A 26,496-nucleotide genomic window follows, 5' to 3' on the forward strand; every position below is an offset into this window, starting at 1 on the left:
TTTTATGATTAATTGTGCACAAAGATACTTGGAAAACAAACTTCTCTATCTCCTTCGTGGTAGGAAAAATTCTGCTTTTACATTTTAATTGTCACCTGTTCCTCTGTCAACTCATGTTCCATTCCAGTGGGATTTCTCTCAGGGAGAGTGTTTGCAGCCCAAATTTTTAAAGAGGAGATGAGTAAATTGCATGTGCTTTCAGCAAGTAGATACTCACTGATTTGCAGCTGTGTAGATGTAACTCCTATCAAAATTTGAATTAATTTTCCAGAAGATCTGTTGATATGCAAAGAGCTGCTGAAGCATGTGTTGCTTTATTCAATTAAGTAGCTCTACTTGAGAAGCAGCTGGCATATTCAGATTGATCACAAAATGACATGCGGAGTCAGCATCTCCAATAACTTATTGTTAATACACAAAATTCAAACTTTGCACATTTACCCTGATTTGTGGCTGATCCTGCTTGGAGCAGATTGGACTGGGTGACAGCCTGAGATTCCCTTCAAATTTGAGTTATCCCACAATCCTATTTCCAAACTTAATCTGACTCAGAAACAAAAATAGTTTCTGATTATTTTAATTAGTGAATTTAAGCTGTTCATGTAGCAAAGGTGTCTATTGCCTTATTCAAATATTTCTATTTTGTGTCTGTATTTCAGAGCAGTGTGCAAGTGGTTTTTTTCTAGTGACTGTTTTTTCAGGCTGCTCATTTTTAAACCCTAATTTTATTCCCCAGACACAACTGTAGTAATATCTGTCTAAATGTACTGAACTTCATGAGCTTAGGAGGTCAAAAGAAGCTGAATTTGAGCAAAATATTCCCAGAAAATTCACTGATCTACACAGTGAAACAGCACTAGGTAGATCAGTGAATTTTCTGGGAATATTTTGCCTGTTCACAATCCCTAAATCTCTTCTCCTACCTTTACTTATTGCAGTAATGAAAGTAATACTGGGAGGGGAAAAATGAAACTTCATATAAATATATTTATTTGAGATTTTTGCCTTTTCCCAGGACATTTGTAAATGGCTCTGCTGTCGTGTGTCCCATCCAGCTCCACCATGGAGACAGAATCCTGTGGGGAAACAACCACTTCTTCAGGTAACAGAAGTTATTCCAGGAATTGTAAATTGGCAACCACTTTGTTTTGATTTAAAGTACAAGGAAAGATGAGGATTATAAAAGCAATACTGATGCTAGACTGGTTTTTAATGCTAAATGTTATTACTGTGCTCTCTGTCCCCTGTAGTCCCAGCCATATCTGTGACCTTCCTGTGTCAGACAGGATCACTGGTAGATGTTTTCTGTTCTAGGCTGTGCTTTGAAACCCTCTGAAATACCTCAAAAATCAGTGGATTTGAATGATAATCTAAAATGCCATTGCTTTATTTCATGCTTAAAAGGAGAACCCACATAAAAAAGTGAGCTATCACTTCGTTATTGCCTCTAAATTATTTGGATGTGGAATGACTAAAAAATGTCATGATTATCTGAACTGTGTTATTGGTAGCATGAGGTACTTAATTATGAGAATGTAGAATGGATTAATTAGTTTACCTTCTGCTCCTGTTTTTGCCCTGAGGAAAATTGCACTCACGGGAGATCAATAAAATTTGAAAGGGAAAAAAAATCTTCTGATTTCAAGGCTTTGCTGAATTTTAACAATATTTGAAAGCAACCCTGTGTTTCAGAGCTGAGCAATTTAATAATGATCTAAAAATTTTCCTCTTATTTAAAGGCTGAATTTGCCCAAGAAGAAAAAGAAGGCAGATCATGAGGAAGAGGAGCGGGACAACTCCATGAAGTGCAGCAACAGTGTGGAGCAGCTGGATATAGATGGAGACAATTCCAGTGAGGTGTCCAGTGAGATTAACTTCAGCTATGAGTATGCCCAGATGGAAGTCACCATGAAGGCTCTTGGTAGTAATGGTAAGGAGCCCCAAAAAATTATTTGGAAATGTGTATAAAATATGAGGATAACCACAGACTTTTTCCTTTATAACTTCCTTTTGGAGAATTTTTCTTGTGAATGACTCATCACAGTCATTTTTGTGCTTGAGGAGGGAAAAATAACCATGGCAGACTGTTTGGTTTGGCAGTTCTTGCTGAGGGGAAAGCCAGAAGTGGAATGCTGGTGGAACTGCAGTCTCAAATCAAAGTGTTTTCACTTGGCTGTTTATTTTTCTTGTGTTATGTCTCACTCAGGCATTAACTGCAGTGATTTCTGTCTCTGAAACCATGTTTTTGAGTTTTTGTGGTCTTATGTAGCTGTCCCAGAATGACATTATTTTGGGAAACAGGAAGACATTTTTTTTTTTTTTCCTAACTTGGGCTTTCCCTTTTCTTAATTCTCCTAAATCATCTGCCTTGTGTAAACATTTGTTATGCTTCAGAATTCAGCAGCACTTTTTAAATACACACTGCAACAAAACCAGAGTCTCTTTATCTCTTTACTTGATCCCTGCGCTCCCACCATACATCAAGGATGTTCCTCAGCATGGATTTCACTGCAGTGTTTCTTTATTTTCAAACTCTGCCTAGACCCGATGCAGTCAATCCTGCAAAGCCTGGAGCAGCAGCACGAGGAGGAGAAGAGATCAGCCCTGGAGAGGCAGAGGCTGATGTACGAGCACGAGCTGGAGCAGCTGCGGCGCCGGCTCTCGCCCGAGAAGCAGCATTTCCGCAGCATGGACAGGTTCTCCTTCCACTCCCCCAGTGCCCAGCAGCGCCTCAGGCAGTGGGCAGAGGAGAGGTGGGTACCCCCCTGGGGCCACCAGGGGCGTTCTGTCAAATTTCTGCAGCAAATTTTGGTAAAATTTTCATTGTGCTGCAATTGCGGTGGATTTCTGTGAGGACTCGTGTGGGGGCTTGGGGAGGATACGGCCAAAATGTTCATCTAAAAATCACAGAAGGGACATTAAAGACCATGCAGTTCCACCCTTGCCATGAGGAGGACACTTTCCACTATCCCACTTTGCTCCAAGCCCCATCCAACCTGGCCTTGAACATCTCCAGAATAACCACACCTAAAATAGTAGAAAATATAAGAAATAACGAGTTCCTGCTTTGTTGTTAAGGAGAAGATCTATGCTGATCAGCAGCAAATTTAACTAAAGATGAAGTGATTGGATGAAATTTTGGGGTTTCTATGTGAGTTTGTTCTTTCATGGGTCATGCATGACTCAGCTGCTGGAAAGTTTTTCCTCTTGACTCAGATCCAGCTGTCTGACCTGGGCAGGTTCTGGCAAGCAGAAGCAAATAAAAAAAGGGAGTAAGAGAATGATACAAATAATTTAAATCCAGATCATTGTAAAAACCATTTAATAACCACAGAGGGGTCACTGTCCACTCTGCCTCTTCCTGGGTAATGGCACTGAGGTTATTTACTTCAGCCCCTAAATAATCTTTTCCACTATTGCTGTCAAAAAGAGCAGCTGCAGGAGGAGGATGAAACCCTAAATAAATGAGTGTGGTAAAGACATTGTCATGAAAAATACAGATAGAAAAGCAACTTTGGAATGAAAAAAATATTTCAGCCAGCCTGACAAGGTGCTAGCTGTGTGCCTGGGATGTTTTGTGGCACCAGATTCCTGGGCTGCACAGAATTGCCACTTTCTCTCACACTTGTCAGGAAGGCCAGTGAGCAAGTGGGTTCATGTCTGAATAAACCTTTCTCTGTAACATGGAACGTCCACATCTGTGGTGGGAGAACTCTGGAATGAGCCACACAAAAGCTGCCTGTTCAGCAGATGCATGGAGAAGTGTCCAAAGCCAGCAGCATCCTAATTTTCATATTGCTAAATTCATACAGATAGGGGGGGGATTTTTCCAGTTAAAATGTGATTTCATTAGCCTGATTTTTTGTATTAAAAATACAAATTCTATAAATATAATGATAAAATCATTTTGGTGTGAAGGGACCTGAAAGTCCTTCCAGTCCCACCCCCTTCCATGGGCAGGGACACCTTCCACTATCCCAGGTTGCTCCAAGCCCCATCCAGCCTGGCCTTGGACACTTCCAGGGATCCAGGTGCAGCCACAGCTTCTCTGGGCACCCTGTGCCAGGGCCTCACCACCCTCACAGTCAAAAATTCCTTCCCAGTATCCCATCCATCTGCTTCCCTGTGGCATTGGGAAGCCATTCCCTGTGTCCTGTCCCTCTATCCCTTGTCCCAAGTCCCTCTCCAGCAGTGTCCAGACCTTTGCACAAGTTCTGCTGAAGTCCAGCGCTTGTGAGCATGAGGTTTCTCCTGGGTTTTCTGGAGGGGCTCACCTGTCCAATATTTGTAGCAGCCCCACTTTAATGTCACCTGTCCCTTCCCTCTTTAATCCTCACCCACAAGCTCTCAGTTGCCTCTTCATCCATTTATTTTGCTTTTCATGAACCTCATGATTTTCCCTGTCTCCCCATTCCCATTGTTCCAGGGAAGAAATGCTGACCCACAGCCTGAGGAAGCTGCGAGAGCAGATTGTTAAAGCCAATCTGTATGTGAGAGAAGCCAATTTTATTGGAGAGGAACTGGACAAGAGGACAGAGTACAAAGTGACCCTCCAGATCCCAGCTTCAAGCCTTAATGCCAACAGCAAGGTACAGTCACCCTGACTGAATTAATAGTGAGTTTGTCCCTCAGTGTTCAGATCTCTTTGACTATAATGGTTGAGTTAGTTTTCCACTAATGTGCATTAAATACATCTCTGCTGCATCCTTATCTTATTTTACACCATGAAAATCTTACAATATCCCTTAAAAGATAAATATTTGGGTGCAAGACCTTTCCCCTGGTGTTGAAGTTCCCACTTGTTGTTGTTGCAGAGTGACAAAGTCTCTGCAGGTTGGGCAACATCTGTCGCAAGTGTTTACCATCCCTTTGTGGACATTTGGCTTTGCATCATCCCAGTGAGCTGTGAAAATTCTGCCATCCCCATTATGGAGGGAGGAACTGGAGCAGAGAGGATTTCAATTATTTGTTCCCAGGCATCGTAGAAATTTTGGAAGGAATTTTGGAAGACTTCTGTGTCTCAGGCTGACAGCTGAAGCTGGTGTTATTTCTTGAAGCCAAATCAGTATTTTGGTGATACTCAGACTGTCGTTAGTGCAGCAGATGGATTTTATTCCAGGATTATAATTGTTGTCAGTTGTTTTAGAAGTTTTTCTCGCAGTCTTCTAGAGAAGACACATCCAGAGACAGGATGATAAAGGGGGTTAAGTGTCTGCACTGGTTGAAAGTTGCAGGCATTGGTAATTTTAGCTGGAGCTCCAGGCCTGCTCTAACTCGAGAGTATTTGTGAAATACTTAAATGTTCCCATTTCTAACACTTATGCAAGGTGAAAATCCATGGAAACCAGTGCCTGTAGCTGTGATTACACTGCCCAGTTAAAATGAGCACCAATACACTGTGACAGCTGAACTCAGAGCCTGTCACACTTGGATTTGGCTGCTCAAGCCAGAATAAAAAAAAAAAAGAACAGACTTTTCCCAAAGATATTCTCAAGTCTGTATTAGTTTTAAACTCTTTTTTCACTGTTGTGACACGAATTCCTTCTTGGCATCCCTTTAATTGTTTCACAGAGAGGTGCAATTCTCAGTGAGCCTGCAATCCAGGTGAGGAGGAAAGGGAAAGGCAAACAGATCTGGTCACTGGAAAAGCTGGAAAATCGACTGGTGGATATGAGGGACCTCTACCAGGAGTGGAAAGACTGTGAGGAAGACAATCCAGTAAGTAAAAAGTCCTCCTGTAATTGCATTCCTGTGCATTTTCAGGAGGATTGTTGGGTGGAGGTGGGGAGGGAATATGCAAAGAGCTGAGTTTCCCTGAGGTTTTGCTTTTCCTAGTCCTGAATTGATGCTCAGCATTTCATTAACCCTTATCTTGTCACTCTGATCCCTGCCTGCATGCATCGTTTGGTGAGGGAATGGGGCACACAATAGGAGGCTGCAGGTGACACAACAGCAGTTAATGTTCAGGAATCTGTCAGAGTTAAAGAGGACTTGCTCAGGACAGGCCTTATGCAAAATAAAATTCTTTTCCATTCTTCTTGTGATCTAATCTGGCCTCTTGCTTGAGTCCCTTTTTCTTTCACTGGGCTGGTTGTGCAACACTTGGAGAAGTATTTCCTGGGAGGTTTGGATTCCTGACAGACTCTGGATTTGCTTGCAGGTGATGAGAGCTTATTTCAGGAGAGCTGATCCCTTCTACGATGAGCAGGAGAACCACAGCCTTATTGGAGTAGCCAATGTTTTCCTGGAGTGCCTGTTCTATGATGTGAAGCTTCAATATGCTGTTCCAATCATCAATCAGAAGGGAGAGGTTCGTCATTCTTTAAAATCTAAAATTTAAAATCATTCTTTAATTACAGCCTGTGGATCTCAGTACCAGCACAAAGTAGATAATTTCCAGTTTCATGTACTCAAGATCTTCCCTAACAGTGTGGAATTGTGTAAATCCCATAATATTTTACTGCAGTTTTCAGACAGTTCTCAATCCCAGCAAGGTGATTGTGAAAGGAGAAAGCTTCCTGAGGGAAATAGCCCAAAATAAGTCCTTAGGATGAGCTATAGCTCCACTGGTTTCACTGCCTGCCATCAAGAAAATAAGTTCTTAAATATATTCTGTAAGAACAACTTCAAAGGCAGCAGAGCACACCAGGCAACATTCTCCATGCTCTGCATCAAGTGTGCACTTTGCAGACCCTCCAGAGACTGGTTTGAAGGTGAAATTGTTCCCTAAGTCACCCCAGTGTCTGATTTCTTTATGATTTTTGCAACAAAGGCTTTTTGATCCTTGCTCCACAGTGTTCCTCACATAGTGCAACAAATGCAGAGTGCAGAAAGGAATAAAGTGTTGGTTGCTTACAGCCTGGGAGGGGGTGAGCCTGTCACTGTTTTCTGGCACACAAATAACTCTGGCTCCTGCCCTGCCAGGTTTCAGGCCGTCTCCACGTGGAAGTTGTTCGAGTGAGCGGGGAAATCGATGACAGGCTGGTGGGAGGTGAGGACAGCCCTGACTACTCCAATGAAAATGAAATCCCAGAGAGAAAACTTGTCTGCAGGGTGAGTTCCAGGTGTCTCCCAACCTCTGAGCGGCCTTTTCTCTCCCCATCCTGAGTCAGAAAGAAATTCTTGGCTTCTGGACATTGGATGTCTTCTGTTTGTAACCTTATTTTGCTTCTGGAATGGCTGAAGTAACACAAGATAATTAGTTGGGGTTTGTTCCTTTCATTAATTGCATTAATATGCTAAAGGCCTACCCCAGGAATTTTATTGGAATCCAGAGAAGGTCTTTGTATTAGGATTGGCACTGCAATATCCAATTCAAGAATATCTTGCAGAATCAAGAATCACTGCAGAATCCAAGCAAGAGATGGGAGATAAACTCCCACCATTCTAGGAATCATTATCAATTAATATTTCTGTTTCTCATGATATTTCGTTCTCTAAATATTAAATATTTTGTAAAATATGTACAGTGTGTTTTAACTGTATGTTAAATATTATAATAATATTAATATATATTATTTATTAATGTAATATTACTATTATAATATTAATACTATATTAACTGTGTGTTAATATGTACTCTGTGTGTTAACAGCTTTTATTACTCTTAATAATAAGAATAAAATTAGTAGCAAGTATTTACTAGCAGTTCTGTGATAGTAAAACCACAAGCTACAGATAAGAAAAGAAAGGCAAAAAACATTAGAGGGTCTGGTCCCCAGCCTTGCTGACTTCTGGATAATGTGAACAATTTGGGAGAAATTGTGCTTTTTCACCCCCCACTTTTTATCCTGTTCCATAGAGCTCCAGTGCTTACAAGCAGGATGGGGCATTTTGGCAAAAAATTCCTCCTGCCTAATCATGAAGTTCATACTGCAGAAGTCCAACTCATTTGGTCTTAATTTGACAAATGGAGAATAAAAGTTTATTAAATATATGGTGAATATGATGGCTTTGTTTAGATCAGAATGAGAATTCACAATGTTTTGTTTCTATTTGACCTTGATTTGATGAGAGGACAGGTTAATTTTGCTTTCTTTGGGGTTCATTCTAGGTTATTTCCAGCATTACAGAATAAGAACAAGTAGTATCTTAAACCCAGGATTTTTGGAGCATAAAGGAGCCACTGGAAATATGAGATTTTTATTGTATTCCTCTTCAGTTGCAATGGATTTGGTGCATTTCACCATTAAAAATGAGCAGAATGTCCCTTCCAGGAAATATGAGCCTGGTGACATCTAGTGACTGTCCTCAGCTGCTGCACTCCAAATATTGCCTGCAATGAGTGTCAGTGCAGAAATTTTATTTTGCTAAATTGTTTTTGGTTTGCTGTTCTTATTTTTTTATTTATGTTCTTATTTTTTTTTATCCTTTGCAGTGGAGCATTGTTCTGCCAGGTGATGTTTTTAATTCCATGCCTGATGAATAAGTGCTTTCCATTTCTTTCTCACCTCCTTTCCAGATTAAAATACTTCAAGCTACAGGTTTGCCACAGCACCTGTCCAACTTTGTGTTCTGCAAATACACATTCTGGGATCAAGTGGAGCCAGTTGTTGTTGCACCTGAGGTGGATCCTTCCCAGTCTTCCATCAGCAAGGAGCCTCGGTGCATGGTTGTCTTTGACCACTGCAATGTAATTTCTTTTTCTGTTTTATTCATTTAACTGTAAGGCAGGCAAAAAAAAAAAAACAAAAACAAAAACAAAACCAATTTTAGTTTGTGTAGCAGTTTTATCTGCCTCTTTTCTCACATTTTATTTCATGATGCCCTGATACCATTTTTAATTTCATTATGTTGATACACTAATCTTTTTTTAAATAGGAATTCAAATGTCTTCAGAGTCCATTTAAGTTTGATTCTTCTGCACTGTTCATTTTTACAGAAATCACTGAAGGTGAAGTGGGTTAATAAAGGAAAACATGACTTCATCTGAGAAACTAATATTGGAATTTATCCGCAGTAAAATTCACCTGTGGATGAGGGATATTTATCTGAGGTTACATGATGTCATTAACTGAGGTGATCACTCTAAAGTCTGATGAAATGAAGAGAAATGTCCCAATTCTGGGACATGGGGCTGCTGTGGATGCTGAGGTTGGGTTGTTAGAGGTCAGAACAGACTATTTAGGACAGACTCTTTCTTCCCACTGGCTTTGGAGCAGCTGAGCATTTTATAGAGACATCTAAAGTCAGCTGGATGAATCTCAGCCAAATCAGCCCAGCTGTCATCATGTTCTATCACTTCTTATCACACTGGGCAATTTATTCCTCTTCCCATTTGTGAAATGGATGTAACACCTTCTGATGAGTTTTGATTTTCTGATTCTGAAGCATTGCAGCATATGCTTTGATTTTTTTTCTGAGCCATTGGCTCAGGGCTTGCAACAGCCTGTGGTCATTTTTCAGCTCCTTATAGACTTTAATCTTTGGAAAATCACATTCCTTTGACCTGCCTCCTGATTTTACAGACTGAGCCAACAATTCCTTTCCCCTGGATTGTGTCTTGGGAACCAGGGGGATTTTAATTTTACTAAATGCTTTTATTAAAGTCAAGGCAGTAAAATCTCCCAGCTGAGTCATGTAGTCACAGTTACCAACTGATTTGTCCTTTCCAGGAGGTTTCTGTGAATATTTCTGAAGACTTCATGGAACATCTTTATGATGGTGCTTTGGCCATTGAAGTTTATGGACACAAACAGAGTGGGGACCGAAAAAACCCAGCCCTGTGGGATTTGGGAATAATTCAAGCCAAAACACGCAGCCTTCGGGACAGGTACGTGTGGGAAATGAATCTTTGGTTTGGAATTTGGGAAAAATCACCACCTGAGGTGCTCAGTTTTGAAGCAGATTTGGGTTAAGGAGTCAAATTTCAAATTGAAGGCCACTGGTTGACTCCAGTTCATTCCTGGCCATGAAATGCCATCTCTGTAATGCTGCCACTGGAAAAGTTTTATTCCTTTTTACCTCAATCTGGATAAAAATTCAATATTATGGAAATTCAGACTGCAGGGAGGTGTTTTTTGTTTGCTGGCACCATTTGTTGTCCCCAAAGTAATATTGTAGTAGCATTTTCTTAAATGTGAGTTGTTTTGCCTCTTCAATTAGAAGGCAGCTTTGCATCTTAATTTATTGGCAGTTACTTCTCTTTTTACTTGCAGCTTAATCTTATGTTGACTATTAAGCTGCACATAAGGAAATTTAAAATAAAAGTCAGGGAAATATGGCAAAGAGGAAAAGGGTGCTCTAAAATAGTGGGTTATGTTTGGCAGCTAAGTAGTGAGCACCTCTATCCTTTTTAATTTTTAAGTTCTACAAAAATGGCTGCTTCTTATTAAGCTCTGGGAAGAATTGAGAGAAGGCAGTGATATGAAGGAGGTCAGGAAAGTGCTCTGAATGTTGATGGCTTGTGAGACAATGTCATATTTCATTCTTCTGTCTTCCATCTCAGCCTGATTGCCCTGACAACACTGAGCTTCTCTGGCAGGAGTTGAGACCAGAGCTTAAATGTGGAATTGGGGTTTGTATTGGAATCAGGAAAAGGCTTATTTCTGATGTTTGACTAAAATAGCTGCCAGGAAAATTTAGAAGCTCTGCACAGCTGCTACCTGTGTGCTCACAAATGGTGCATTTATTGCAGCAGTTGTTGCTACTTCAGTCTGCGCTGTAAGCTCAGTGTTTTGATGTTTTAATTCCTTTTTTTGGGGGAAAAAAAAACATCCAAAGAGAAGAAACAACCCAGTCCATGGCTTGTTCTGCAGGTGGAGTGAGGTGACGCGCAAAGTGGAGCTGTGGGTGCAGATCCTGGAGCTCAATGAGAACGGGGAGTACTGCCCAGTGGAGGTGACCCCTGCCAAGGACGTCAGCACAGGAGGCATCTTCCAGCTCAGACAGGTGAGGTGGCACAGGCAGGGCTCCAGCTCTGCCAGAAACACCTGGGGGGCTTTGCCTTGGGTGTCCAAGGAAGTGTCAAGCTGTGGTGCAAAATGTGATGTTGTGGAAAACAGATGTAAAGTGGGAGACTCAGATCAAAGGCCTTCCTGTTACCTTTTTGCTGTGTCCTGTGCCAGCACCTGGCAGAAGGGACATCAGTCTCCTCTGAACTTCATCATTTTTTAAAGAGGTCCAAGAATTCTCTTTTATTTGATCCTTCCAGCCAAGCACTCCTTTGTTCAGGGAAGCGTCTTCCAGCTCAGACAGGTGAGGGTTCCAGCTCTGCCAAAAACACCTGGGGAGCTTTGCCTTGGGTGGCCAAGGTGTCCAAGGAAGTGTCAAGCTTAGGTGCAAAATGTGATGTTGTGGAAAACAGATGTAAAGTGGGAGACAGAGCAAAACTCAGCTTAAAGGTGATCAGAGCTCTCCCTGTTACCTTTTTGCTCTGTCCTGTGCCAGCTCCTGGCAGAAGGGACATCAGACTCCTCTGAATTTCATTATTTTATAAAGAGGTCCAAGAACTTTCTCTGATTTGATCCTTCCAGCCAAGCACTCCTTTGTTCAGGAGTCAGCACAGGAGGCATCTTCCAGCTCAGACAGGTGAGGTGGCACAGGCAGGGTTCCAGCTGTGCCAAAAACACCTGGGGAGCTTTGCCTTGGGTGGCCAAGGTGTCCAAGGAAGTGTCAAGCTTAGGTGCAAAATGTGATGTTGTGGAAAACAGATGTAAAGTGGGAGACTCAGATCAAAGCCCTTCCTGCTACCTTTTTGCTGTGTCCTGTGCCAGCACCTGGCAGAAGGGACGTCAGTCTCCACTGAACTTCATTATTTTATAAAGAAGTCCAAGAATTCTCTTTTATTTGATCCTTCCAGCCAAACACTCCTTTGTTCAGGGAGGCATCTTCCAGCTCAGACAGGTGAGGGTTCCAGCTCTGCCAAAAACACCTGGGGAGCTTTGCTTTCCATAGCCAAGGTGTCCAAGGAAGTGTCAAGCTTAGGTGCAAAATGTGATGTTGTGGAAAACAGATGTAAAGTGGGAGACAGAGCAAAACTCAGCTTAAAGGTGATCAGAGCTCTCCCTGTTACCTTTTTGCTCTGTCCTGTGCCAGCACCTGGCAGAAGGGACATCAGTCTCCTCTGAACTTCATCATTTTTTAAAGAGGTCCAAGAGTTCTCTTTTATTTGATCCTTCCAGCCAAGCACTCCTTTGTTCAGGAGTCAGAATGGGAGGCATCTTCCAGCTCAGACAGGTGAGGTGGCACTGGCAGGGTTCCAGCTCTGCCAAAAACACCTGGAGAGCTTTGCTTTGGGTGGATGAGGAAATGTCAAGCTTTGGTGTAAAATGTGATGTTGTGGAAAACAGATGTAAAGCGGGAGACTCAGCTTAAAGGTCATCAGAACTCTCCCTGTAACGTTTTTGCTCTGTCCTGTGCCAGCACCTGGCAGAAGGGACATCAGTCTCCACTGACCTTCATTATTTTATAAGGAGGTCCAAGAATTCTCTTTTATTTGATCCTTCCAGCCAAACACTCCTTTGTTCAGGGAAGCATCTTCCAGCTCAGACAGGTGAGGGTTCCAGCTGTGCCAAAAACACCTGGGGAGCTTTGCCTTGGGTGGCCAAGGTGTCCAAGGAAGTGTCAAGCTTAGGTGCAAAATGTGATGTTGTGGAAAACAGATGTAAAGTGGGAGACAGAGCAAAACTCAGCTTAGAGGTGATCAGAGCTCTCCCTGTTACCTTTTTGCTCTGTCCTGTGCCAGCTCCTGGCAGAAGAGACATCAGTCTCCACTGAACTTCATTATTTTATAAAGAAGTCCAAGAATTCTCTTTTATTTGATCCTTCCAGCCAAACACTACTTTGTTCAGGGAAGCATCTTCCAGCTCAGACAGGTGAGGGTTCCAGCTGTGCCAAAAACATCTGGAGAGCTTTGCTTTGGGTGGCCAAGGTGTCCAAGGAAGTGTCAAGCTTAGGCACAAAATGTGGAAAACAGATGTAAAGCAGGAGACAGAGCAAAACTCAGCTTAAAGATGGTCAAAATAACCTGTAACCTTTCTGCTCTGTCCTGTGCCCTGTCCTGTGCCAGCACTTGGCAGAAGGGACATCAGTCTCCACTGAACGTCATCATTTTTTAAAGAGGTCCAAGAGTTCTCTTTTGTTTGATCCTTCCAGCCAAGCACTCCTTTGTTCTTTGAATTCTACCTGCTTTAAATTGTTAATGCTTAACTGAGCAGCTCACATTTTTAAAATGATGAGCTATTGATAAGCTGCTGCCCAAAGAACACCAGGAATCAGTAAAAGTTAGATACAGGCTGCTCCTCTGACCTCACCAACTCCTTTGATTTTTATTTTAATTTTCTTTTTTTATTATTTACCTTTTTTCCTCTTACAGTTTTTGTAAAGAGCAGGTGCTTTGCTGCACTGATACCATCAATGAATCAGAATTTTCAGCCAAGGAGAGCAGAGCCAGAAAAAGTTCACTGAAATTCCAGTAGCTCACCAAACTGGACTATTTGCTCTCCCCTTTTATAGGTGGGAAGAAGATCCCATTTTCTACCTTCAAAAGTATTAAATATAAAATCATATGAAGTTATGTTTGAAAACCCTCCAGAAAAATAAACTGGGAAGCTGCTGAATGCTGAACATTTATTTTTCTCTGTAAATTCATAAATTATAACAGGAAGGGGATCTCTTGACCACTGGGTCATTGGGATTGCAGCACTTTGTTCTTCCCAAAAGATAAATATAATTCTCCTTGCCAATGGCTGCCAGTAGAGGTCTCTCTGGAATTAAACTTACAGCACTTTATATTCATTTTTTTTAAAACAAGCATTTCAAATTGTTCTTTTTTGGCCAGGGGCAATCTCGACGAATCCAGGTTGAAGTGAAATCTGTGCAGGAATCTGGGACCTTGCCACTGATGGAGGAATCCATATTATCTGTTGGTGTTGGCTGTGTTCAAATAAAACATGTCAAGTCACAAAATTATCAGGTAAAACTCTGAATATTTACTGTCAGCTATTTCCAGGAGCTGGAAAGCATCAAGGTAATCATTTCCCATGGCAAAAATAACATTTTTAAGATGTTTTGTGTCTCTTCTGGTTTTGGTTGGGATTTTTTCCTGTATTTGAAAGCAGCACAGCCTCAACACACTCAAAGAAGAAAAGAATATGCACATCTTCCTAAAATCCATTAGGGGTTTTTTGTGTAGATTTTACTTCAAATATTAGACATGGAAAGCAATATTAAGTAATTATTCAAAACAAAAATTAATTTAAAGTATTCAAATTAAAAATTCAAATTAAATCAGTGCAACATATATTTGAATAGTGTCAAATTCCAAATGTTAGAATTCCAAATCTTAGAACTACAGGAAGCACTTGTGGCCCACAATAGATGTTGGGCAGTTCTTGGACAGTCTCATACAAACTGCACACCATGTGCATCCCTCTCTTTTTAGGGATTGTCTTCTTGCAGTGCTCCTGTGAGTTTCTGGTGCACTTTGACTTTTTCCCCCTCAACAGATAAATCAGAATTCAGTGACTCCCTGGAGCTGGCAAAGCCAAAATCTGGTGCAGCAGAACAGGTCTCTGAACTTGTTTGATTTGAGACAAGGCCAGCTAAGTGGAAAAGTAGGCGATGTCCCAAAATATTTACCCTATTGACAGTGCATGATCCAATCCATGTCTGCTCCCCTTTTTTTGCTTAATCAGGACAGCTTTTCCTTTGAGCTCTGAAATACTTGGGGGTTTTTGTTGTCTCCTAACCAGGGCAGTCCTTTCCCATTGTGTGTCTGGGGTGCAAAAAGGGGAATTTTTTCCACCTTTCCAGCAGCATCCTGGGCAGATTGTTCCTGTTATTCCCCATGATGCTCCTGCTGCCTGTCCCTGCAGTTTTTCCATCACAGCAGCCCCACATTTCCTTCCCATAAAGCCAGGAAATTCCTGAATGGAGGAAGTTTCTCTCCTAGGACAGCATGATTGATTCTTGCAGTTTTTCCTTGACCCACAGGTGCCCCTTTAGGGAGAATTCCCAGGGGAGCATCCTGTGTGCCTCACCTTATTTATTCCCCAGAGAATTCCTGATCCACTGACCAGTTCCAGACCTATCCCACAGAGCTGGCAGTCCCCAAAATAGTACATTCTATCAAGGAGAAAGACTTCAGCTCAACTTGAGAGAGAGAAACCAGTGAGTTATGCCTGACACTGATAACTCCCATGGGAAAGGGCCATTGAAAATCATATTTTATGAGACCTGTTGCTGACAATAGGCTTTGGACATCAGCACGTGGATTTTTAGTCCCCTCATTATCATTTCTCTTATCTCAGGTAAATCAGGTATCCCTGGAATGTGAAAGATTTTCTAAAGACCTTGAGCTAAGGAAATTCCTCTTCTCTCTGGCTTTTTAATTTTAGCTTAGCTAAGTTTTTGCTTTCATGGTAAAGGTGGAAAAGTAGGCTCTGGTGGCTCGTTTTTGCTTAACTAGCTAAGTAATAACTCCTTGAGGATTGGAGCCCTCATTCCTTTTCCATTCCCTGTGAGGAGGAGGAGCAGTTGTGCTCATTGCAAGTGGCTCTGCTTGGGATGAAGGTCAAGAATTAAAGGTGGGAAAATAATGGGAATAAAAAGTTGAAAGTCTGCATTGTCACTCCTGGTGTGGCTGCTGTTCTAATTCCCCAATAATTGCAGTAGATTTTTGCAGTTCTTCTCCTTTGCAGCAAAGTTACCTCCAATTATTTGGACACATCTCAGTTTTGGGGGCATTTCTGGGCCCCTCATGACAGGAGAGACCCTGAGAGGCTGGAGAGTGTCCAGGGAAGGGAATGGAGCTGGGGAAGGGTTTGGAGCACCAGGAGAGGCTGAGGGAGCTGGGAAAGGAACTCAACCTGGAGAAAAGGAGGCTCAGGAGGGAATTTTCCTCTCTGGAATTCCCTGACAGGAGGGGGCAGCCAGGTGGGATTGGGATTTTTCCCAGGGAACAGGGACAGGATGAGGGGGAACAGCTTTAAATTATGCCAGAGGAGATTCAGGTTGGGTATTAAAAACAATTCCTTGATGGATGGAAAGGGTTGTTCATCCCTGGCACAGCTGCCCAGGGCAGTTGCAGAATCCCCATCCCTGAAAGTGTTAAAAAACCTGTGGATGTGGCACTTGAGGTTCAGTGCTGAGCGTGGTGGTTGATGGTTGGACTCGATTGTCTTAAAAGTCTTTTTCAGCCTTAACAGTTCTGGGATTCTGTACCAGATTCTGTAAGTCTTAGAGGTAAAACAGTATTTTTCTTTGCTGTCCAGGATCAACAAATTTTAAGGTGTTTCTCCTGTTTATTTATTGTATTCCACTTTATTTCAATTATTAAGACTTCTGATAGTTAACATTACTGTGATTTTTTTCCATTATAATTATTGGATTGTTCTGGTTGGTGTTTAGATGAGATGATATCAGTGAATCTTTGGGATGTCAGTGGGTTTTAATTCTGTGACCATTGCTAACCTCAGACTTTTATTTTTATGTCAGACTGTTAATATTGCTTAAAATAGTTACACCTTTTGCATTCACTATGTTTCCTGCTATCAAAAAAATAAAAAATTAATGGCTTTTTTTTTGTGTTTTGGCCTAGGAAGAAGAGGATGAAATGGACAGTTATCAGGTAAAAAATTAAAATTCTCTCCTACAAATGCAGAAGTTTTCAGATTAAAGCATATTAGAGGAAGAACTGAATGTTCTTAGGGATACTCAGGTGTTTTGGGGTTTTTTTAAAAGGACATGAGCACTTGAAAAAAATCATTTTAAGGGCACATTAGCAGATGCCATAAGAGTGGGATGGTGTGGGGTAAGGATGAGTTCCTGACATGAAGACGCTAAACACTGAGGGGATTGGTGAGGAGTGGGGTTTCCAGCTCCAGTGGTTGGTGAGTTTTGGAGTAGTTTGAGGGAAGAGAATTGTGTAAAATGAAGGGGTTTTTTCAGGTGGGTAGCACAGAAAAAAAGCTAAAGAGTTGGCAAGCAAAAATACTTCAAATAAAATCTGGAAAGTTGAAGAGTTTGGATGTGTCTTCTTCTTCTGCTTGGGTGTAGGATGAGCAGAAGGGTTTGTAGAAAATGTGCAAAGCACAATCAGGAAACTTTGGCTTTCCTGGGGCAATATTTAATGTGGTTTTTTTCCCCTTTTTAGGACAGGGATTTGGAGAGGCTCCGTCGGAAGTGGCTGTGTGCCTTAACAAAGCGCCAGGAGTACCTTGATCAGCAGCTGCAGAAACTCGTGGGGAAGCCTGGTAAGGAAAATGCTGCTAAAGGCAAAAGGCTGAGAAATGGGCACACACTTTTCATCTCAATATGTTGTCACATTTAGAAAATATGTCCATGGAGAGTTGGATCTCTGAACTCAGCAGTAATTCGCTTTATTCAGGGGTGAAGTTAAAGTTGGAGAAGCCTCTATGAAATTGTTTTGGGGTGTTTCTTTGTGTGCTGGGTTGTGAACAGAGCAGGTTTATTCTGTCCTGGGGGGTACAAAGTCCCTGCCATGTGCCAGAGGCTCTCAGGGCTGCTCTGCTGTCCTGACTGCCCTCCTGACTCCTTGCAGATAAAACCGAGGACGACGCGGATCGGGAGGCTCAGCTCTTGGAGATGAGGCTGACCCTGACAGAGGAAAGGAATGCTGTGATGGTTCCTTCTGCTGGCAGTGGGATCCCTGGAGCTCCAGCAGAGTGGTAGGAACATCCATTCCCAGAGGAGGGATGTAAAAATGATGCACAGCCCATTCCTGCCTTTGGATTGTGGCCATTTTTTTTTCCTCTCCTCAATCTGGCCTCTGTACCCTGCATGAGGAAAGTTGTTAAAATTAGGCCTCTTGCTTAAATTATTTTATCAGGTTGTGTCTCTGAAATCCAGAAATGCTGTTTGGTAAACGATGCTGTTATTGATCAGGGTGTAATTATAACCTTCTGGAAAAAAGGAATCAATATTTATTACCACTGCACTTGCCATTTAAAAAAATTAGCTAATATGTTAACTACCTAGTTCATTCACTTAAAAGGCTGCCCTCTCATCATAAAACTGCATCTCCAGGAGCATTTTGTTGCACTCCTGGTTTGAGAACAAACTCTGTTTAGTCAGCAAGTGTTCCATGTAATTTTCTGAACATTAAAAATAGTAGAGAGCACTAGACTGAGCCTGCTGTGCTGGATCAGCTGTGAGCAGCAACTGCAGATAAGGATTTGGGGTTGTTTCACCTCAAACTCAACTTCAGTTGCTTGAAACTTCCTGAATATCTTTTCTGAGCAAGCCTCTAACAGTATTTATTGATGGAATTGAATGTCATGGAGTTTGAAGCTGAAGTTTGTTGGAGCTTCTAAAACATTAAGAAAAAAAAAAAAGTTCTTGTTGGAAACACGTAACTTTCACATCAGTGTTTCATTAGGTTTGAAAACAGGGAACTTGCTCCAGGAAGAATCTGGTTTGCACCAGAGGAAATGTTCAGTATGATTCAAGCACTTTATATATTACAAGACTCTTGTTCACTATAAATTCATCAGTTTTGGCTCAAGATGTGTTTTGTAAGAAAGAGTAATAACTGTGTGGAGTGGCAGCATCGGTGTTAGTTTACAAACTTTGAGACTGGCTTTTCTGATGCCCCATTTTCCCTGTCATCACTGAAGTAGAGAGGTTTGCATTTCATGAATGTGTGTGTCAGAGTGAATAAACTTAATTTTGCTATTAGCATTTGGGAGAAAGAAAACACTTCAGAAAGCAGAGGTCAAAGAAGATAATAATTCTAAGAGAGCTGATATAAAAGAAATACTAATTTATTTGAGTCTCTTGGAATCTGCAGCAGTAAATTAAAATAAAAGAGGTTTGCCAAGGTTATCAATGGTCTGGCTAAAGATTGCAGACTGAATGCAATGTCCTGGGGGTTTGGACCACCAGGGACGTGTGCTGGGTAAATCTCTCTTACTTTAAATGCCTCCAGTGTCCCTGTCTTGTATTTTAGGACTCCTGTGGCTGGTATGGAAACCCACATTCCTGTTATATTCCTTGACTTGAATGGTAAGTGGTCCTTAAGATGGCAGAGTAATTTGGAAACAAACTCTGTCCAGCCACTGAGTGATATTTCAGAATTGAAGCAATCTCTTAAAATTAAAAGCCTGGAATGGCAGGTGGATTAATTGGAGAAGTGTCCATTTTTCCTGAAACATATTGTTTAATGTTTTAAAATAAATAATACTATGTATGGAAGGAACCACAGGGTTTTAATAATCCGTTGTTTCAGTGCATCCCAATGCAAGATCCAGTTTGAACAATGTATTTGTCACATGCTCCTACCAAAGATGGGAAGTTGGAACCAAGAAGCCCCAAAAACATCCAGGGAGCAATCAGTTAAATAAATCCTTGATGGGATGTTTAAAAGAGGGTTAACATTTGGGTGAGAGGGGTCAGGTGAGAAGGGGAGGTGACACTCAGCCTGTTGGGAGGAGTCCTGGGCTGCAATCCTCTGGCACTGGTGGTTTGTCCATCTGGGACAGCACATCCATGGATCCAATGGCTTCAGAGAGGAGCTGGTTAATAATTCATGGGCAGGGAGTCCAGCCAGGACAGGCTGAGCTTCTCAAAGCCCAGATTAAGAGTTTGTTTAATCATGATTTAAAATTACTGTGTTTTCTCCTGTTCAACCAGCGGCTTATCTTAACAGCACCATGTATTTAATGCCAAATGAGCTCAGTGCTGAAAGGGGTGTTTGCCACAGGGGGAGATTCCTGCCCTTTATTAGGCACTTTGGAGTCTGTGTCCCCAAATCTTTGTGCACACTTTCTGTATAGAAATTGGATATTTTTTTTTAAGTGGAACAATTCAGCTTTAATTTTGTTGGTGAAGTCTAAGTAGCCATGGTGGGGAGCTGGGGATGAAAATGTGAATTCCTGACTTGCTGATGCTTTTTAAAAGGGGTTATTTCTTTGTGTTTCCTCACCTTCCACATCCCCTCCTGTTTGCAGCTGATGACTTCAGCTCCCAGGATAACCTGGATGACCCAGAGGCAGGAGGCTGGGATGCCACTCTGGTGGCAGAGGAGGAGGAGGAATTCTTTGAGCTGCAGATTGTGAAGCATCACGACAGTGAGGTAAGGGAAGCTGCAGACCAGGGAATTTCAGTCTTTTAATTGTTCTTTTTATATGTCCACATGTGAAAATAATACATCAAATAGGTCATAAAAGTGATAAAGCACTTGTTTCTCCTGTGAGCAACTGTCTTTTCAAGGAATATTCACTGAAAGTATAACCATGATTTGAAAAATAGTAAAACTCAAGGATCTTCCTTCATCCCAAAAACCTGAGATTCAGTTTGTATTTAACAAAGCAAAACCCCTGAGCAAATTAGAGTACAAAAGCCCCAGCTGAAAAACCAAACAATCTTAATTGTTAACATTTTCACCTCTGCATTGTTACACTCATTATCCTCCATTTTGCCACATAATTCATAGTTTCACAATTTTACAATTGTTGGTTTATAATTTCTACTATTAGCTTTAGAATCTCTGACTTATTCCTTACAATTTTGCTCGTATCTCTGAAATTTTTTGTTTTCTAGAGAAGCTTTATTCCTGGTAGTTCTGTTAGGGATTTTTTTTTGTCCTGATTTGTGTTTAGAGCCTGGAAATTTGGCTCTCAGGCCATTTTTCTTATGGCTTGAGGATAAACCATTTAAATCTTCATTAATACTTATATTTTAACATGCAAGAGGAAAAAATTCCAGCTTTTGCTGTATTGTTAGAAAGGCTTCAGCAAAGTTATTTCTCAAATACAGACAGGAGAATTTTGTGGTGTGATGGAAGATTTCCACTGCAATCTCTGTTGCTCTCTGGTTTATCTTAATAAATTAGGCCAAATGGTCCTGCACTTCTGCATATTTTATAATTTATTTGCAATGATCCTGGGTATTCAAAGATCTTTTTTCAAGAGGAAATGTTCCAGAGTTTGAGCAAGTTGGCATTTTTAATCCCAACATCTTCATTTGGCAAACTGATCTTGATTTTTAAATGGCCTCTTCTCAAGTGCAGGGACTTTTTTTCTTCACAGGGAGCGAAACGGAGAAGCCGACTCTCAAAATTTATGTATTATGTATTTTTGCTAATTATGCTTAATTAATTGCGGTTAATTATACACCTAATTATGCTTATTAGAGGATACATTTATTTTTTTTTTCCCCCCCCTTTTTGCAGGTGAAAGCAGAAGCCTCGTGGGACTCCACGGTCCACGACTGCATCCAGCTCAGCAAGGGGACGGCGGCGGAGGAGAGGGTTTACCTGATCGTCAGAGCCACTGTCCAGCTCAGCCACCCTGCAGAGATGCAGCTGGTGCTGCGCAAGCGCATCTGTGTCAACGTCTATGGCAGACAGGTACAGCTCCTGCAGCCCTTCCCACCTGCCAGGACTCACATTCCCTCCTCTCTCCCCCCATCTCAGCCTGGATGGAAGCACCGGATCAGCGGCGTCCAGCGAGGCTTTGAGCTGCCAGGTTGTTTTCCTGGTATCCCTTGTGTTGTGGATGATGACACAGCTTGTTTTTTTAAGGCATCTAAATATGAGAAATTCATTTTTCTCTTAACCACTAAGTGCTTTCTCACTGGAAAAAGAAGATTTAATTTCTCCTGAGCTCAAAATTTGTATTTTGCATAAAGGATCTTCTGTGTTTCCCTAGCCCTAACCATTTATATTTACACCTCCAGGTATTTAGAAATCAGCTAGGAATAGTTGGAGGACAGATCCCTTGTGTTAATTCACCAGAGTTAATCACTCTTGGTCCTTTATGTTTTCCAGCTGGTGCTCTTACAATAATGTGTAGGTAAGAGCAGGGTGTTTGATAAACGGCAGGCAGTGAAGTTGTCATTCCATTTGCAGCATCATGCCCTGAAAATAATATAAATCCTGAGACTGATGGGGGAGGAAGGAGTTTGTTCAGCACTGTCTGGGAATCCAGCCTCCCCTGGCAGTGATAATGACAAAGCAGAAAGCCTGGATTGTTATTCTGGTTGCACATCTGTAGTTAAAATCTGAAGCAAGAGCAAAGGGAAGAGGTGTGGTCACACCCAGAAACCCTGAAGGCAACTCCCAGTGCTGGAAGTAGAACCCCAGTTCTTGGTGCTTCCATCAGGCAGAAGCTTTTTCTCAGCAAGGGAAGAGCAGTGAATTTTTTGTCATGTGGAATGAGAGACTGTATTGAACAGATCAATTGAATGTGCCAATAATCACAATTGGGTGAAGTCTTCATCAATTCTGTTTTCTACAGATTTAGTCAGTGCCATTTTTTTACTTTCATCCGACCCAGAATCTTTGGCTTTCTTCCTGTTTTTCTAAAAACCCCCGTCAATAACCTTTCCTGGGAGTTTGTCTCAGCAGCATCTTTGAATGACTCATCTCTGCATTAATTCAACAGTCCAGTTCTTAACCCTGCAAGGCGCCAAGTCAGCATAAACAATGACCATGCCCCTTAAATCATTCTTCATAACGATCTCTTTGGTCAAGAATTTAATGTCTGTACTTGTCAATATTCAAGACAAGTCACCTAGGGCTCTGTCAGGAAAAAAAAAAAGCACCTCTAAAAGCAGCTGATGCTTGGTGAAACAGTCACCTTGCAAGGAAGGAAGTGACTCCTTCTCTGTATCCACAATAAGCAAGCAAATTATTTTTCCCAAGTTGAAGTCTTTGGCTCTTTATTGGTTAGCCTTTGGAGTTTGGGCTTCTTTCATTGTGAACTGTATTTATTTCAGCTGGGATCTGCTAATCCACATTTTCCTCATGTTTCCTCCCCACAGGGTTTTGCACAGAGTTTCCTCCGAAGAATGTCCCCCCGAAGTTCCATCCCTGGCTGTGGCGTCACTTTTGAGATAGTCTCAAACATTCCAGAGGTGAGGAAGAAACCACAGTGTCTCAAATTGGCCAAGAGCCTCTAATTTTGTGCTTTCCCCCCTCGTTTTGAGCGTGCTGGCTCTTGCTGCTGCCAGCATAAACTGTGGTTTGTAAAAGATGGAGCCTGTTCCTTTACATGCTGTGACTTAGCAGCAGCCTCTGTCTCATCAGTGTCACTGTGGATTTTGTTGAGTGAGCATCTATTTGCTCAGGTCCTTGAAGAGGCAGTTTGAAGAGGGATGGGGGGGGAAAAAGAGGGAGGAAAAATGGGCAGGTGAAGTGCCTGCTGCGGGGAGCACGAGAATCTGTGGAAAAAAATAACAAAGTGGCTTTTTCTCAGTAATGTCTTTATGCAACTCTTGATTCCTGAGCATATTTCCAGTTAGATGCTAATCCTTTCTTTCCAAAGAGATGCTCTATCAGGGCACTTGTGAAAACATTAACACATGAAGAGCCAAAACTCTGATTGCTGCCTGGCTCTTTCATGTTCTGCTGCATTTTGCTCTCTGTGTTGAAATGCTTCTCAAGCAATGTTCTTTTTTTTTTTCTTCTTGCAGCTCACTTGAAATTTTGTTTTCCTCTCAGGTTAGATAACGCCCCAAATGTGCTCAAGCACTTTTTAATTATGAAATATCTGAATGCAGCCCTTTTGCTAATTAATGGCAATGTCTTGCTGTGAGACTCTCAGAAAGAACCCAAAAAGCCTCAAAACAATAACCACGTACAGCTTGAGTTGTCTGTGACAGTGGCAGGAGCACCTGCGCAGGTTGCATGGTACAAGGTGTTTATTTGGATGAGAATCTTAGATTGGGTATTAGGAAGAAATTTAGAATTGGTATTAGGAAGAAATTTAGAATTGGTATTAGGAAGAAATTTAGAATAGATATTAGGAAAAAATCTTTTATCCAAGGGTGGTGAGGCAGTGATTGCCCAGAGAGGTTCTGGACTCCCCATCTATGGAGGTGTCCAAGGCCAGGTTGGACAGAGCTTGGATCAACCTGGGATGGTGGAAAGAGTCCCTGCCCATGGCAGGAGGTGGAATGGGATGAGTTTTAAGGTTTCTTCCAACCCAAACTATTCCATGATTCTCATCTGGCCCCGAGCTTAAGGACAAACTGCGCTGAGCTGGTGCCGTGTGGTTTAAAAATGTGTTTTCTCTGGGAGTGACATGGGAAATTTTGGTTTTATTTTCAAGTTCTGCTCTCTTTTTTTGCCTCCCCAGGATGCTCAAGGGGCTGAGGAGAGGGAGGCACTGGCCAGGATGGCAGCAAACGTGGAAGATGCAGCTTCAGCTGACTCTGAAGCCTACATTGAGAAATACCTGCGGAGCGTCCTGGCCGTGGAGAACATCCTCACCCTGGACCGCCTGCGCCAGGTCTGGCTGCAGCAGGGTGTGCTGAGAACACTGTGTGCCCCCCAAACACCCTCCTGAGCGCACACAAACCACCCAAAAACGCCAAAACCCACCCCAGTGCACACCTCAGCCTCCCAAAGCGGGCCTGTGGCAAAGACCCAGGGGAGCAGAGATGTCCTGGCTCAGCTCCAGCACGGATGGGGATGGGAGTTCCCTGCTCAGGGCTCAGTTCTGGGGGGCCTGGTTTGGTTTTAAGGCTGTTCATTGCTAATTCTGGTTCAGGAAAAGGAGTTGTGGCCTTAGCTTTTGTGGTGGTGTTCACAGGGGTCCCAGGATGAGGGAAGAGATGGGAATGTTGACTCCGTGTTTCAGAAGGCTGGTTTATTATTTTATTATATATATTATATTAAAACTATACTAAAAGAATAGAAGAAAGGGTTTCGTCAGAAGGCTGGCTAAGAATAGAAAAAGAATGAATAACAAAGGCTTGTCTTGTGACTGACCCAGACAGTCCAAACAGCGGGACTGTGATTGGCCATTAATTAGAAACAACCACATGAGACCAATCACAGATGCACCTGTTGCATTCCACAGCAGCAGATAATAATTATATAATTATAATAATATAATTATTGCTTACATTTTGTTCCTGAGGCCTCTCAGCTTCTCAGCAGAAAAAATCCTAAGGAAAGGATTTTTCATAAAACATGTCTGTGGCAAGCTTTTGCTTTCTGAAGCTCTACCAATAGTTTCTGCAATTGCCAGTAGAATTTTTGTCACTTTGCCCACATTCTACTTTGAATTCACCAAAGCTATCCTGCCAATAAAAAAAAGACATTGATTGGGTTAATTTTAAGTACTATAACTTGATCTGGTTATCAGGAAAAATACAGGAGAGAAAAACATTTGTTGAAAATTGTTCTCCTGGATATAAATTATGCAAGCACAAAGAGAAAAGTTATGCAAAGCAAGCTGGAGCTTGTGCCTGCCCACTATAAATTCACAGGGAAGTGTGATGCACTTTAAATATTGAAAGCAAGTTCCTTGTCATTTATAATTAGTTTAAAGGATTAAAATAGGAGCACAGCTAGGAAAGAGAAGTCTCAGTCTTTGCATCTCTGTCATCTCCTAGAATCAAGACTGCAAAATCCTACATGTGCCAATCAGCAAAATACCAGATGTTAAAATTTATCCATTCATAATTTTAGCCGCGTAAACTTTACAGACATCATCCAGTGCCACAAGGCAGCTCAGAAACATTTTACTTGTGTAGACAAAGCTATCCTGGGATGCTCAGAGCTTTAATTCTTGCCAAATACACTTATTTGCTTCGTTTTGCTCTCTGTGACTGCCAGGAAGTTGCTGTAAAGGAGCAGCTGATGGGGAAAGGAAAACTCTACCGCAGGAGCCTGAGCTCCCCCAACGTGAATCGGGTGAGTTCTCCCTGCTGGCATCTCCAGCAGCTCCACTCTTCATTCTCAGGTGCTGGAGTCATGGAATAGAGCAGTGAATTTCCTTCTTTTTGACCCCTCTGTGCTTGTTTTTTTCCCCCTGAACAATGGAGATTTTTCATTTCCTTTCCAAGTTGAAGGGGTTTTTTTTCTCATTTTGTTTAGAAGATTTGAAAACACATTACAAGTATATGCTGAACTTAAGGTTTGTACCAGTGTTGTGCATAAAAATGAGACTTCTTCTACCCAAAATTTGGAAAGAAAACAATTGATAGAACTAGTAATCAAACTAATGACAAATTCTGGCTCCTCCCAGCTCAAGAATTAAATTTTCACCTTTAATTTCTTGGATTTTGTGTCTGCTTTAACCACAAAACTGTTTCTTTTCAGCATTACTAGCCAAGAGGCATAGTTATGAATTTTTTGAAGTTCTTGTTAAGAAATAATTCTGCTTCTTTTAACTCTTCCAGCTTTCTGCAAGCCGCCAGGATTTAGCCCCCCCTTATAACCTGAGCAGTAACAGGGTGAGTATCTGCAGATCTCCTGGGAAAACTGGGGAAAAAAAGGAAATTTCTCTATTCTACCAGTGATTAGGAGCATAAAAGGGAAATATCTGTGAAAAATGGGCCACCCCCCATGTGCTCCTGGATCCTTGGGGCAGAAATAGGTTTGGATGTGCTGCTCTGGGGAAGTTCCCAGCTCTTGTCCCAGCCCCTGTGGGATGCTCAGGAGCATTTTCCAGCTTTAAAACTTCTCCAGAGCTTTCACCTGGGTGGAGGGAAAAATTCTGGGAGAAAGGAAGAGTTTTGGGTCCCTATGTCAGTTCAAGTCCAGCTCTAGAGAGAATAAAGGCTGTGAAGAAAGTTCCTGAC

The 26,496-nt window shown here is 41.9% G+C and overlaps 1 protein-coding gene across 4 annotated transcripts in view; it reads left to right on the top strand.

Annotated features, from left to right (window-relative positions):
• The window catches only part of KIF13B (kinesin family member 13B), a 125,947-nt gene that overhangs the window by 72,971 nt on the left and 26,480 nt on the right, over nt 1–26,496 (top strand). For all 4 annotated transcript variants that reach the window (XM_064709950.1, XM_064709953.1, XM_064709952.1 and 1 more), the window contains exons 15-35: nt 1,016–1,102; nt 1,740–1,930; nt 2,543–2,753; nt 4,427–4,589; nt 5,572–5,718; nt 6,161–6,310; nt 6,925–7,053; nt 8,462–8,632; nt 9,615–9,772; nt 10,758–10,890; nt 13,781–13,915; nt 16,541–16,570; nt 17,096–17,195; nt 17,504–17,630; nt 18,911–18,966; nt 19,911–20,035; nt 21,134–21,310; nt 22,726–22,818; nt 24,042–24,194; nt 25,529–25,606; nt 26,095–26,148. In XM_064709950.1, the coding sequence (XP_064566020.1) occupies nt 1,016–1,102; nt 1,740–1,930; nt 2,543–2,753; nt 4,427–4,589; nt 5,572–5,718; nt 6,161–6,310; nt 6,925–7,053; nt 8,462–8,632; nt 9,615–9,772; nt 10,758–10,890; nt 13,781–13,915; nt 16,541–16,570; nt 17,096–17,195; nt 17,504–17,630; nt 18,911–18,966; nt 19,911–20,035; nt 21,134–21,310; nt 22,726–22,818; nt 24,042–24,194; nt 25,529–25,606; nt 26,095–26,148 (2,668 nt within the window). The remainder of the gene's footprint in view (nt 1–1,015; nt 1,103–1,739; nt 1,931–2,542; nt 2,754–4,426; nt 4,590–5,571; nt 5,719–6,160; nt 6,311–6,924; nt 7,054–8,461; nt 8,633–9,614; nt 9,773–10,757; nt 10,891–13,780; nt 13,916–16,540; nt 16,571–17,095; nt 17,196–17,503; nt 17,631–18,910; nt 18,967–19,910; nt 20,036–21,133; nt 21,311–22,725; nt 22,819–24,041; nt 24,195–25,528; nt 25,607–26,094; nt 26,149–26,496) is intronic.

This window comes from Zonotrichia leucophrys, chromosome 3, assembly GCF_028769735.1.
Source record: "Zonotrichia leucophrys gambelii isolate GWCS_2022_RI chromosome 3, RI_Zleu_2.0, whole genome shotgun sequence".
In the NCBI taxonomy this organism is placed as follows: domain Eukaryota; kingdom Metazoa; phylum Chordata; class Aves; order Passeriformes; family Passerellidae; genus Zonotrichia; species Zonotrichia leucophrys.